This window comes from Stegostoma tigrinum, chromosome 36 (assembly GCF_030684315.1).
Source record: "Stegostoma tigrinum isolate sSteTig4 chromosome 36, sSteTig4.hap1, whole genome shotgun sequence".
In the NCBI taxonomy this organism is placed as follows: Eukaryota; Metazoa; Chordata; class Chondrichthyes; order Orectolobiformes; family Stegostomatidae; genus Stegostoma; species Stegostoma tigrinum.
In genome coordinates this window covers 20,071,092-20,084,729 of record NC_081389.1, presented here as the reverse complement: position 1 = coordinate 20,084,729, position 13,638 = coordinate 20,071,092, and the positions used below count along the sequence as shown (strand labels likewise).

Here is a 13,638-nt window from a genome sequence, read left to right as displayed (position 1 = left end):
GTGAGTACAGACTGTTGTGGAAAATTACATTGCCCCAAATCCTATGCCATGTTATTGTGAATATATTTACTCCTGACACTCCCTTGATCACTGTCCCATTTTGCATGTCATCCATAAGACTACCCAAAATAAGTGTTTTTCATTGTAGTACTGTATGAAGAATTAAACATTAATTTTATAAGGAGTTTCAAAATAAATAATGAATAAACAGCAGGTGAAAGATACATTGGGGCCCACCATTTATAAACTGTATTTGCCATTTGTAATTCCACAGAATACTCATTTCTGCCATACTTGATATATTTTTATATATTGCAAATACTTGACCTGTCAAATCATTTGATCCAGAGTAGCTAGTTCATATTTCACAGGTGTTTTGGTCAGATGATACTGCAACAGTTGCAGCATTTTATACATACAGGAATCTGTCTTTTGATTTTTAACACAATATTCCTGACAAATGAGCACAGTTGTGATGACAGAAATGCTGAAACATAGATTAAAACCATTCATCGATTCTAGAGGCAGTTACCCTATGAATGACAAACAAATTCCAAACAAACATTTTGGCATTTGAAACAATATTAAATGCAAATAAGATAATCTTGAAAGAATGAATAAAATGATACTCAAAAAAACAAGTTGAACCTATGCAGTTGAGAATGGGAATTTACTAAAATGTAATATTTTCTTCTTAGAATGATGGATGAACTCATGTCGAACACAGCATTACCACCCATTTTTGCTGATGATGATGTGTCAAAAGAGAGTGCAGATCTGACAGTTGATGCAGGGTATGTTAAACTGCAGTCTTACCAAAGGCACTGAACTTTTGTATTGTAGTTAATTAATTTATTCATGAGAGGATAAAAGAAGCTGGAAGCTAACTGGGTAAGCAGAGCCTTTTTTTATTTGTTCTCCTGTACATAGTGACTGTTTCTCCAAGATACTTTAATGGACAACAAAACAGAGTTAGCATTCAGAGTCTGACCACTCTTTGTCAGAACAAGGGTCACTGGTCACAAAAGGTTAAATTTCATTTTCTCTCTCTACGGATATTGCCAGACCTGCTGTGATTGTCTGGCAGTCTGTTTTTCTAGATTTCCAGAATCTGCAGTTCTTTGTGTTTATTATACTATAGTGGATGTTGGCAAAACCCAGTAATCTGCCTATGTTCTCTGTGAACACATACAGTATATTCATTGGGAGGCAAGTGAATTGTGGAAGTCCTCAAAATTTAGCTCCAAGTCTGAATTAGCTGTTAGCTGCAACAGATCAGCATGCCCGAGATATGGAGATGAAAGGACCCCCTCCATGACCAAAGAATTGTGTTGACTAAGGCTAAGATTGGGTTCAGCTGAGTTGTTCCCCAGAGTCTTTGGAAGGTCACTAACATGCTGACCAAGCAACAACAGTTAATTGGGTGATGTCATCAATTAAACTACCTCAGTCATGAGCTGAAAACCATTCAGAATGGTAAGGAAGAAAATTAACAGCAATTTATTATATGAGGAAGGGAGTCGGGGACAGAGAATTGTATCACCTTGTTTTACATATTCGCTCTCCTCCTCGCTTCCTTTAAACCCTGACTTCTACCTAGTATTATTTTACAGCCACTAGTCAGCCTCATTCTCACTGAAATGATCATTTGTTTTGCGTTGGCCTTGACAGACAGCATTACTGGACCATTCAAAAATGGGAGCATCATGAAAGACACCTGCTGTCCTTGTTCAACATGTCCACAGCAGCTAGCATTCAGAGCAGATAAGAGAACAGAAGCAAGGGATTTAAACAAAATGTCCATATCCCCGGAGTGTGCATCGTATTGTTGATACTGTTATGTAACTGGGCAGTAATTGCTGTACAAGCTGCTGATTTGGAAGGTTGCCAAATGTTCTCACTTTTTGCATTCATCCATTTCTACTAAAGTGATCTTGTTCAATGACATTTTCCATATGTTGATATTTCTGCCATACGCCTTTTACTTTATATTTGCGATTGTAACAATTTTGTTAAGCAATTTTTCTTGATCAGTAAACATCTCGTAGAGACCTTATCTTATGATTAACTCGGTCTAGAACAAAAGCTCTTGCTTTTTTGAAGCCCATTGAGAACAGCAATGTTTACGTGCACAAATCAGAATTTGAAGGCCTATCATAATGTGAATAGCCTTAACGCAAGGGATCCATGTTATAGATGGGGACTCTTCACCTCATTTAACTTTAATTCCTACTTAAATATAGCACAACCAAATGAGAAACATTGTCATTTGTGTGGAATTAGTACAGTCACTGGATTCAAGTGTATCAGTATGAATATGCTGTAGAAAGATTTGGAGTTAAATACATATTCTCTAATGTGTGACATAGTTCAAATTGCTCTTATCATCACAATTACCAATGACTGACCTGTAACTAATGATGTTTCACTTTTTTTGTGCTATAAAGTTAAAAATATTATTTTCAAAATCGAACGAGCAAAATCTATTGTTGGCTTGCCAGTGCTCTCATTGTTTAAGTAGGCACCTATTCATAGACAAGTCACAGTGCTCTTAATGGAGAGAAAAATGATATGTTTAAGTAGACATTGGCAGTCATATTTTTCCATCGAGATTGTTCTCAGTCTCTGAAACTGGTAATGTTTCTTGTTGATTGACTGTAGCACCGTGCTACCAAGGAAGTTATTTGCCTGAAATGTGTCCCAGAAATCTGTCAGTTTCTAGTTTGTGAAGAAGCAGTTGACTTACCAAAATTCTGATAAAGCACAACAAAGTCACACAGCCTGGATTTTTGCTGCAGGAAGCCACAGTGGTCATTGACCTCCACAGGCCTCAGTAAAAGTCAACAGTGTCGTCATTGGATGCCAGTGAAGGGTAACTTACTTTCTGAAATTTTCGGGGGTTTTTTTGTGTTTTTCTTTCCACTAAAGGGTACAGGTGGGTGCATGGATTGTTTGTGCTATATCGCTTTGAATTGTAAAAAGCACACTAGCGGTGCAATTACAGATGTTGTCTTTCTGAAGTTCTGGATTATGCTTGGAGAGAGCATTTGAGGTAGGCCATGACATCATCCTGGTTATTGTGGTTGTCGACCTCTCACAGTTTTGCTAGTGGGAAACTAAGAATATTATATGAGCGGAACATAAACAGATGTGCAGGTTTCTTTTTGCCGGAGCATATTTGTGTTAATATGTGAAACAGGTCTTGTACCATCAATGCATTGTACTCTGAACTGCTTTGCAGAGCAAACTTTAAAGCCTTTTTTGTTTCTGTACAGTTTTTCAGGCCCAGAAAGCTCATACAGTTCTGGCGTCTCGCAGTCTCTGAACAATCCAGAGTTTGTGGAGGATTTGTCCCAGGTGCAGTTACTGCAAAATGAGTCCCCTCAGGCAGCAGACAGCAATGAGCAAAGAAGTGAGGAGGAGGTGAGTTTCAAAGCCATCTGTGTTCATCCTTAGATTGCTAAAGAACACAGTGGAAGCATTGTTTCTTCAGGCACAAGCAGTACTTTTTTCATTCGTCTAAGGAGAAAATTCATATTTCTTTGGAAATTAATTTGATCAAATTCAAGCTGTCTTTTTTATCCACTTAAGAGAATTTGATTAAAAATTTCAAAAAAAGTGGACATAATATGAAATGGAAATAAAACTAATGTGGAAAATTAAGGAGAACCAAACATTTATCCAACAATAATAACTAGTTGCACCTTTAACCAAGAATCCACGTAGCTTCATGCGAGCATTATTAAATAGTACAACATCAAGCCACATAAGTTTATTGAGTCAGCTTTCAAGAAAGAGATGGATAGAGCCTTTAAAGATAGAGGAATCAAGGGTTATAGGGGTAAGGCAGGAACACGATACTGATTGTGGATGATCGAGCCAGCACCACCATTCATTATGATCATGGCTGAAGGGCCGAATGGCCTACTCCTGCGCCTATTGTCTATTGTCTGACCAAAGACTTAGTCGAAGAGAGAGAGATTTTAGATAGTGTCTCAAAGGAGCAAAGTGAGGTAGAGATGAACAAAGGTGTGGGGATGAAATTCCAGAAATTATGGCATAGATCTATCTTTCTTGCTTTCCGCCACCATTCTATATTACCTAGTAACAATGCCATTTTTTTGGAAGTTCTCATGTTCATATTAACATTATGGCTACTACCTGTCCTTTTTTACCTAACCCAAGTTATCATCTGTCAATTATGATTTTGCGCCATCAAATGAACATTAATGACTGGTAGAGTTTGGGTACAGGAACCATGCTATTTGTTTGTCTTCCTTTGTTGCTTGGGTACATGAGGGGGGAGTATTATCATTCCAGCTGTATTCAGTTAATTTGACGCTAGTTAGGAATCAAGTAAACCTCCACTGTTTCATATACTTAAGTATGACGAAAGGTCATTCGACCTGAAATGTTAACTCTGTTTTTCTCCACAGATGTTGCCTGACTTGCTGAGTATTCTCAACATTTTTGTTTTTATTTCAGCAGCCTCCTGAACTACTAGCCTCACTACTTTAATGTGAGGAACTAGTTCTTCTCCTAGGAATTGCTACTGGCTGAAGCATGTGTAGAACTATCATGTCTGTTACTCAAGTGAGTTATTTGGGAACTGGATAATATACTTAGCTGGGACCTCTGAAATCTAACTCATTCTGGTGGAATTAATGCTTCCATTTCCCAGCTGTGAGTGTTAGAGAGTTCTAAAATATTCAAATGGCAATAATTCAAATAGTTTTCTAACATTTTCTTTTGTCGGAGAGGCCAAGGATGGTTTGAAAGACAAACACGTCACACTAACCCAGTGAGATTGGCACTGAGGTACATCTGCAATTCACTGTACATTAGGTGACCTGCGAGCGTTCAATGCTTATGCTTTGTGCCTGAAATGGGTATTGTTCTCTTCCCCAGTACTGATGCCCTTGATGTTGACAATCTCAAAATTTGTACCAAAAGTCACATTGATGCATTGTATGTTCATTTCAGCAAGAAAGAGCAATGGTGAACATTTCAAATACAGGTATTGGACACTGTAAGCCTTTTATTGTTCAGTACAATGCGCACCTTTGTGTTTGAAATCACATTGGTGACCTCATGGTTTTTACCCTTGTTATCTTTCTTTTATGTCTCAAGCCAAGGTAATGTATTTTCTGCCTACCAACATTATTATGTGTAACGTGATAGCCACCTCTGTGGTCAGAGTGAGATTGAGAAGATTTCAAAAACCATTTCTGAGACAGGTGCAAACATGAATCAATCACAACTTGGACTCTCAACAGGAAGTGAACCTCGTCCCTGTGGGGAGTAAACTGTAAATGTCTATGGAACTAATTATATTTTGGTCATAGGTTGAGGTTTAAATATGAAAGCTATAGATATTTTTGGAATGCTCCCATTGTCTAGCAAGATATTGAATATTGCAAAAAAAATTCCAATCTTTAAGGACAGTGCTTTCATATGCACCAGCTACATTCTGATGCTTTGTCCAATTATTATTCTCCTTATGCTAGTAGAAACGATGTGCAACTGAACGGTGGTGATGCCATAGCTAAGCTGAATACTGTCCTCCATTAATGTTCTCAGAATGGTTGATCGAAAGCAATTAGGAATGGGAACTCTGGTTCTCTTTCATTCCTTCCTTTTGAGATTGCTGTGTTTCCTGTAGAAACTAGGCTGAGGTCAGTTAACTCAGCACAGACTGGGAATTGAATTTGACGTTCTCTGTATTCTATGACTTGCTACTAGACCGGGTGGTATCTTTAGCAGAAGTCTGTATCTGTTGAAATGTTTCATCTACTGTATAGTTTGCTCATAAAGTGAGATGAGCAATAAAGCTTTGTGAATGCAAGCATTGAAAATGTTCATTTATAATAAAACATGTAATAACTAATTGACTGATAGCATGCCAGGTTGGTTTCGTTCTTTGCAGCTTCCATAATCTTTCTGTGGTCACAGATTTATGTGAAATAAGTTAAACTGCTGGTTTGAATGGAATAGCAAACTGGGTAAGTGAATGAAAAAATGGAGTTCTAGCTGGTCTAGAATAAGTCTTATCCAAGGCACATATGGATTGGTTTGTTTTTTGACGGGTGAGAGTGTTGAGCCACATCTTGCAATTTGCCATACAGTGTTTAAAATTTTCATTGCCATGGAAGGCGTCTTCTGTCGACATTCTGCGATCTCTTTGACGTGGTAAACAGGCTTTCTTTGTATTGTTAAGCAGAAAACTGCCAAGAAAGGGGGCTGGCCTAAAGGAAGAAAAAGGAAAAAAGCAACCAAGGACAGCAATGCACCAAAAGCTCCACTGACTGGATATGTGAGATTCCTAAATGAACGTCGGGAGCAGCTTCGAGCACAACGGCCAGATGTTCCATTTTCTGAAATCACCAGAATGTTAGGAAATGAGTGGAGCAAATTGCCCGCAGATGATAAACAGGTACTGAGAGGCTGGACACGAGACAAAAAAAACTCAAAGAATTGTGGATGTTGGAAGTCAGAAACAAAAACAGACAGTGTTGGAAAAACTTTGCATGTCTGGCAGCATCTGTGGAGAGAGAACAGAGTTAACATTTCCGGTCCAGTGACCTAGTGAAGACAAATTTCCTGGCTACTGAAGTTGTGAAGAGGGGTCACTGAACCTGAGACATTAACTCTATTTTCTCTTCACAGATGCAGCCAGACATGCTGAGATTTTCCAGCAATTTCTGTTTCTGTTACAGAGAGGTTGGATTGAATAACAGTTATAATTAATTATGGATGGTATTTAAACTCCCAGATTTGCAGACTTCCTTTTTAATATGAGTGTAATCTTGTATAATTTCTTCGTAGTAGCAGAGGTTTAACTGACATGATCCACAGCTCTTGCAAGAATTTGTTAAATGTATTCAAGAATTTTTTTAATCAATATGTAAATATTCTACTAGAGAAGGAACAAACTTGACCTTCTCTTGGGAAATAAGGCAGAGCAAATGACTAAAGCATTAGCAGGGAAAGGCTTTGGCACTATTAGTTTTAAAATAGTTATGGAGAAGGATAAGCCTTGCATAAAAGTTAAAGTTCTTCATTGGAATAAGATAAATTTTAATGGTATGAGACAAGAACTTTCAAAAGTTGATTGGTGTAGACTGTTTGCAGGTAAAGGGAACACGGACAAGTGAGAGCTTTCAAAACTGACGCGAGTTCAGAGGTATTAGGTTCCTGTTAGTGAAAGGTAAGGCTGATAGGCTTAAGAACAATGGATGAATAAAGATATTGAGGTTCTAATCAAGAATTTTTTAAAAAATCATATATTAGATATAGACAACGGGGATCAAATGAATCTCTTGAAGAATCTAAAGGATCTAAAGACATTCTTAAGAGGGAAATCGGGAAGGCAAAGAACAGGTATGAGATAGCCTTAGCAGATAAGGTTAAAGATAATCCAAAGAGATTCTACAAGTACATTAGGAGCAGCAGAGCACCTAGAAAACAAGTAGGACCACTTTAAGATCAGGGAGGTGTCTTTGTGTTGAACCTCCAGCTATGGGAGAGATATTAAATGAATATTTTGCATCGGTTTTTACTATGGGGAAGAAAACAAAGGCAAGAGAACTCAGGGAAATAAATATTGATGTTTTCAAAATAGTTCATATTTCAGAAGAAGTAGTGCTGGAGCTCCTAGAAAAATTAAAGGTAGATAATTCTCCTGATCGAGTGTATCCCAGGATGTTGTGGGAAATAAGGGAGGAAATTGCAGGGCTCCTAGCAGAAATATTTGTGTTATCTATCAGTACGAGCGAACATAGAACATTACAGCACAGTACAGGCCCTTCGGCCCTCGATGTTGTGCCAACCTGTCATACCGATCTCAAGCCCATCTAACCTACACTATTCCATGTACATCCATATGCTTATCCAGTGACGACTTAAATGTACCTAAAGTTGGCGCATCTACTACCGTTGCAGGCAAAGTGTTCCATTCCCTTACTACTCTCTGAGTAAAGAAACCACCTCTGACATCTGTCCTATATCTTTCACCCCTCAATTTGAAGCTATGCCCCCTCATGCTCGCCGTCACCATCCTAGGAAAAAGGCTCTCCCTATCCACCCTATCTAACCCTCTGATTATTTTATATGTTTCAATTAAGTCACCTCTCAACCACCTTCTCTCTAATGAAAACAGCCTCAAGCCCCTCAGCCTTTCCTCGTAAGACCTTCCCTCCATACCAGGCAACATGCTAGTAAATCACCTCTGCACCCTTTCCAAAGCTTCCACATCCTTCTTAGAATGCGGTGACCAGAACTGTACACAATACTCCAAGTGCGGCCGCACCAGAGTTTTGTACAGCTGCAGCGTAACCTCTTGGTTCCGGAACTCGATCCCTCTATTAATAAAAGCTAAAACACTGTATGCCTTCTTAACGGCCCTGACAACCTGGGTGGCAACTTTCAAGGATCTGTGTACATGGGCACCGAGATCTCTCTGCTCATCTACTCTACCAAGAATCTTACCATTAGCCCTGTACTTTGCATTCCGGTTACTCCTACCAAAGTGCATCACCTCACACTTGTCTGCATTAAACTCCATTTGCCACCTCTCAGCCCAGCTCTGCAGCTTATCTATGTCTCTCTGCAACCTACAGCATCCTTCGTCACTATCCACAACTCCACCGACCTTAGTGTCGTCTGCAAATTTACTAACCCATCCTTCTACACCCTCATCCAGGTCGTTTATAAAAATGACGAACAGCAGTGGACCCAACACCGACCCTTGCGATACACCTCTAGTAACTAGTCTCCAGGATGAACATTTCCCATCAACTACCACCCTCTGTCTTCTTTCAGCAAGCCAATTTCTGATCCAAACTGTTATATCTCCCACAATTCCATTCCTCCGCATTTTGTACAATAGCCTACTATGGGGAACCTTATCGAACGCCTTGCTGAAATCCATATACACCACATCAACCGGTTTACTCTCATCTACCTGTTTGGTCACCTCCTTAAAGAACTCAATAAAGTTTGTGAGGCACGACCTTCCCTTCACAAAACCGTGCTGACTATCCCTAATCAAATTATTCTTTTCTAGATGATTATAAATCCTATCCCTTATAACCTTTTCCAACACTTTACCAACAACTGAGGTAAGGCTCACTGGTCTATAATTACCAGGGTTGTCTCTACTCCCCTTCTTGAACAGGGGAACCACACTTGCTATCCTCCAGTCATCTGGCGCTATTCCGGTAGACAATGACGAGTTAAAGATCAATGCCAAAGGCTCAGCAATCTCCTCCCTGGCTTCCCAGAGGATCCTAGGATAAATCCCATCCGGCCCAGGGAACTTATCTATCTTCACACTCTGTAGGATTTCTAATACCTCTTCCTTGTGAACCTCAATCCCACCTAGTCTAGTAGCCTGTATCTCAGTATTCTCCTCGACAACATTGTCATTTTCTAGAGTGAATACTGTCGAAAAATATTCATTCAGTGCTTCCCCTATCTCCTCTGACTTCACACACAACTTCCCACTACTATCCTTGATTGGCCCTAATCTTACTCTCGTCATTCTTTTATTCCTTAAATACCTATAGAAAGCCTTAGGGTTTATCCTGATCCTATCCGCCAACAACTTCTCATGTCTCCTCCTGGCTCTTCTGAGCTCTCTCTTTAGGTCTTTCCTGGCTACCTCATAGCCCTCAAGCGCCCTAACTGAGCCTTCACATCTCATCCTAACATAAGCCTTCTTCTTGCTCTTGACCTGAGATTCCACCTCCTTCTTAAACCACGGCTCCCGCGCTCTACAGCTTCCTTCCTGCCTGACAGGTACATACTTATCTAGGACACACAGGAGCTTTTCCTTGAATAAACTCTGCATTTCTAATGTGCCCATCCCCTGCAGTTTCCTTCCCCATCCTATGCTCCCTAAATCTTGCCAAATCTTTTGTAATTGCCTTTCCCCCATCTATAACTCTTGCCCAGTGGTATACACCTATCCATTTCTATCACTAAAGTAAACATAACAGAATTGTGATCGCTATCACCAAAGTGCTCACCTACTTCCAAATCTAACACCTGGCCGGGCTCATTACCCAGTACCAAATCTAATGTGGTTTCGCCCCTTGTTGGCCTATCTACATACTGTGTCAGGAAGCCCTCCTGCACACATTGGACAAAAACTGACCCATCTATAGTACTCGAACTGTAGTGTTCCCAGTCAATATTTGGAAAGTTGAAGTCCCCCATGACAACTACCCTGTTTCTCTCAGTCCTATCGAGAATCATCTTTGCTATCCTTTCCTCTACATCTCTGGAACTATTCGGAAGCCTATAAAAAACTCCCAACAGGGTGACACCTCCTTTCCTGTTTCTAACCTCAGCCCATACTACCTCAGTTGACGAGTCCCCAAACATCCTTTCTGCAACTGTAATACTGTCCTTGACCAACAATGCCACACCTCCCCCCCTTTTACCATCTTTTCTGCTCTTACTGAAACATCTAAATCCCGGAACCTGCAACAACCATTCCTGTCCCTGCTCTGTCCATGTCTCCGAAATGGCCACAACATCGAAGTCCCAGGGACTCATGCTGCAAGATCACCCACCTTATTCTGGACGCTCCTGGCATTGAAGTAGACACACTTCAAAGCAGCGTCTTGCTTGCTGGTGCCATCTTGCGTCCCCGAAACTTTATTTCGGACCTCCCTACTTTCAACCTTTTCTATACTCGAACTACAATTTTGGTTCCCATCCCCCTGCTGAATTAGTTTAAACCTACCCGAATAGCCTTAGCAAATTCCCCCCCCAGGATATTGGTACCCCTCTGGTTCAGGTGAAGACCATCTTGCTTGTAGAGGTCCCACCTACCCCAGAAAGAGCCCCAATTATCCAAGAATCCAAAACCCTCCCTCCTGCACCATCCCTGTAGCCACGTGTTCAACTCCTCTCTCTCTCTCTCTCTCTCCCTATTCCTCGCCTCACTAGCACGTGGCACGGGCAACAAACCAGAGACAACAACTCTGTACGTCCTAGCTCTCAGCTTCCATCCTAGCTCCCTGAATTTCTGCCTTAAATCCCCATCTCTCTTCCAACCTGTGTCGTTGGTGCAAATGTGGACCACGACTTGGGGCTGCTCCCCCTCCCCCTTAAGGATTCCAAAAACACGATCAGAGACATCACGCACCCTGGCACCTGGGAGGCAACACACCAACCGTGAGTCTCTCTTGTCCCCACAGAACCTCCTATCTGTGCCCCTGACTATGGAGTCCCCAATGACTACGGCTCTGCTCCTCTTCCCCCTTCCCTTCTGAGCAGCAGGGACAGACTCTGTGCCAGAGACCTGTGCCCCACTGCTTTCCCCTGGTAAGTCGTCCCCCCCAACAGTATCCAAAACGGTATACTTATTGTTGAAGGGAATGGCCACAGGGGATCCCTGCAGTGCCTGCCAGTTCCTTTTCCATCCTCTGACCGTAACCCATCTGTCTTTTTCTTGTATCTGAGGAGTGACTACTTCCCTGTAACTCCTCTCACTAACCCCCTCTGTCTCCTAAATGATCCGAAGTTCATCCAGCTCCAGCTCCCTAATTCGGTTTTCAAGGAGCTGGAGTTGGGTGCACTTCCCGCAGATGTAGTCAGCAGGGACACTAGTGGTGATCCTTACCTCCCACGTTCTGCAGGAGGAACATTCAACTGCCCTGACCTCCGCTCCCATTATTCTAAATTCCCAAGACTGTTAAAAAATAAAGAATAAAAAATAAACTTGTTACCTTACCAATCAGGTGCACAGAACCTTTTTTTGGTTAGAGGAGGAGGATGGGTGGAAGACACTACCCGAGTAGTGTTTCAGTTAACGCAACCACACAAATATATTACCTCACTTACTCACCAGTCCCATGTCCGCTCCTGCTCAGCGTACCTCCGCCTATTCACGAGGTAAGCTTTTTAAAGATTCAAAAACAGTGACTCACCGGCTTCCTGTCAGGCTCCCGCTCGCGCTGCTGCTCAACCAGAGTGAGGTGCTGGAGAACTAGAGGGTGGCTAATATTGTGCCTTTATTTAAGAACGGCTGTAAGGAGAAGCCTGGAAATTGTAGATCTGTGACTTTGACATCGGTGGTATGTAAGTTGTTGGAGGTGATTCTGAAAGATAGGATTTACATATATTTGGAGAGGTACGGAATATTTAGGAATAGTCAACGTGGTTTTATGTGAGGCAAATCGTGCCTCACAAACTTGATTTGAGTCTTTTAAGGAAGTAACCAAAAAAATTGATTAGGGCAGAGCGCTAGACGTTTATTTGGTAAAGCCTTTGCTAAGGTTTCGCAAGGTAGTCTAAGTAGTAAAGTTATATGACAAGCCATTCAGGATGAGCTTGCCAATTGGATACAAAATTGGCTTTATGGTAGGAGACAAGGGTGATGGTGGAGGGTTGTTTTTTGAACTGGAAGCCTGTGACAGCGGTGTTCCACAGGGATCTGTACTGGATCCACTTTTGTTTGTTATTTATATCAATGATTTGGATGAGAAAATAGAAGACATGGTTTCTGGATGACACCAAAATTTGTGGTACAGTGGACAGTGAAGAAGGTTATCTCAGATTACACAGGGATCTTGATTATTTAGGTCAATGGTTTGATTAATTTAATTTTGTTAAAGGTGAGATATTACATTTTGGTAAAACAAACAAGGATAGGACTTTCTACAATTAATGGGAAGACCCTGGGTAGTGCTGTAGAACAGAGAGACCGAGGGGTTCAGGTACATGCCAACTGAGATTGTACAGGATGTTGGTAAGGCCTCTTCTGGAGTACTGTGTACAGTTCTGGTCGTTATAGAAATGATGTTATTAAACTGGAGCGGATTCAGAAAAGATTTACTGTGTTGCTGAAGTGAAGGTTTTGAGTTATAAAAATAGGCTGGGACTTGTTTCACTACAGCATAGAAGATTGAGGGGTGACTTTATAGACGTTTATAAAATCTTGATGGTCATAAATAAGGTGAATAGCAAACCGTCTCTTCCCTAAGGTGGGGGAGTTCAAAACTAGGAGGCATATTTTCAAGGTGAGAGGAGAACAATTTAAAAAGGACATAAGGTGCAACTTTTTTACGCAGAAAGCCGTCAGTGTGTGGAATGAACTCCAGAGGAAATGGTAGATGTAGGTACAGTTACATCATTTAAAGGAAATTGGGAGAAGTACAAGAATGTGAAAGGTTTGTAGGATGTGGGCCAAATACAGGCAGTGAGACTTGGGGTTGGGGGATAATGCCTGAAACATTGACTGCTTCTTTCCTCCAGATGCTGCCTGCCCTGCTGCATTCTTCCAGCCACCTGTTTGTCTACCTTGGATTCCAGCATTGGCAGTTTTATTATCTCTAGCCAAGACCAGATTCAGTTTGGGAACATGGTTGACATGGACTAGTTGGACCAATCGGTCTGTTTCTATGCTGTATTACTATATGAATCTGTGGGATATGTGGGCTGGAAATGTCATCTGCTGCAAAACATGTGCTGTGCCCAGAGCCCAGGAAGTGTGTGTTGGTGCACATATAATCATTGGGGCCCAAGCACATTGACCATGTGGCAGCACTGAAAACACATGGGTGCAGAGGGCATTTTTGCCCCCAGAATGCCCAGGAATATTAGGTTAAAAGGGTGCAGTAACTTAAA

At 41.2% G+C, this 13,638-nt stretch overlaps 1 protein-coding gene across 5 annotated transcripts in view; it reads left to right on the top strand.

Moving 5' to 3' along the window:
- The window catches only part of hmg20a (high mobility group 20A), a 55,702-nt gene that overhangs the window by 24,183 nt on the left and 17,881 nt on the right, over window positions 1-13,638 (top strand). For all 5 annotated transcript variants that reach the window (XM_048520831.1, XM_048520832.1, XM_048520829.1 and 2 more), the window contains exons 2-4: window positions 699-794; window positions 3,276-3,423; window positions 6,221-6,433. In XM_048520831.1, the coding sequence (XP_048376788.1) occupies window positions 700-794; window positions 3,276-3,423; window positions 6,221-6,433 (456 nt within the window). In that variant the 5' untranslated portion in view covers window position 699. The remainder of the gene's footprint in view (window positions 1-698; window positions 795-3,275; window positions 3,424-6,220; window positions 6,434-13,638) is intronic.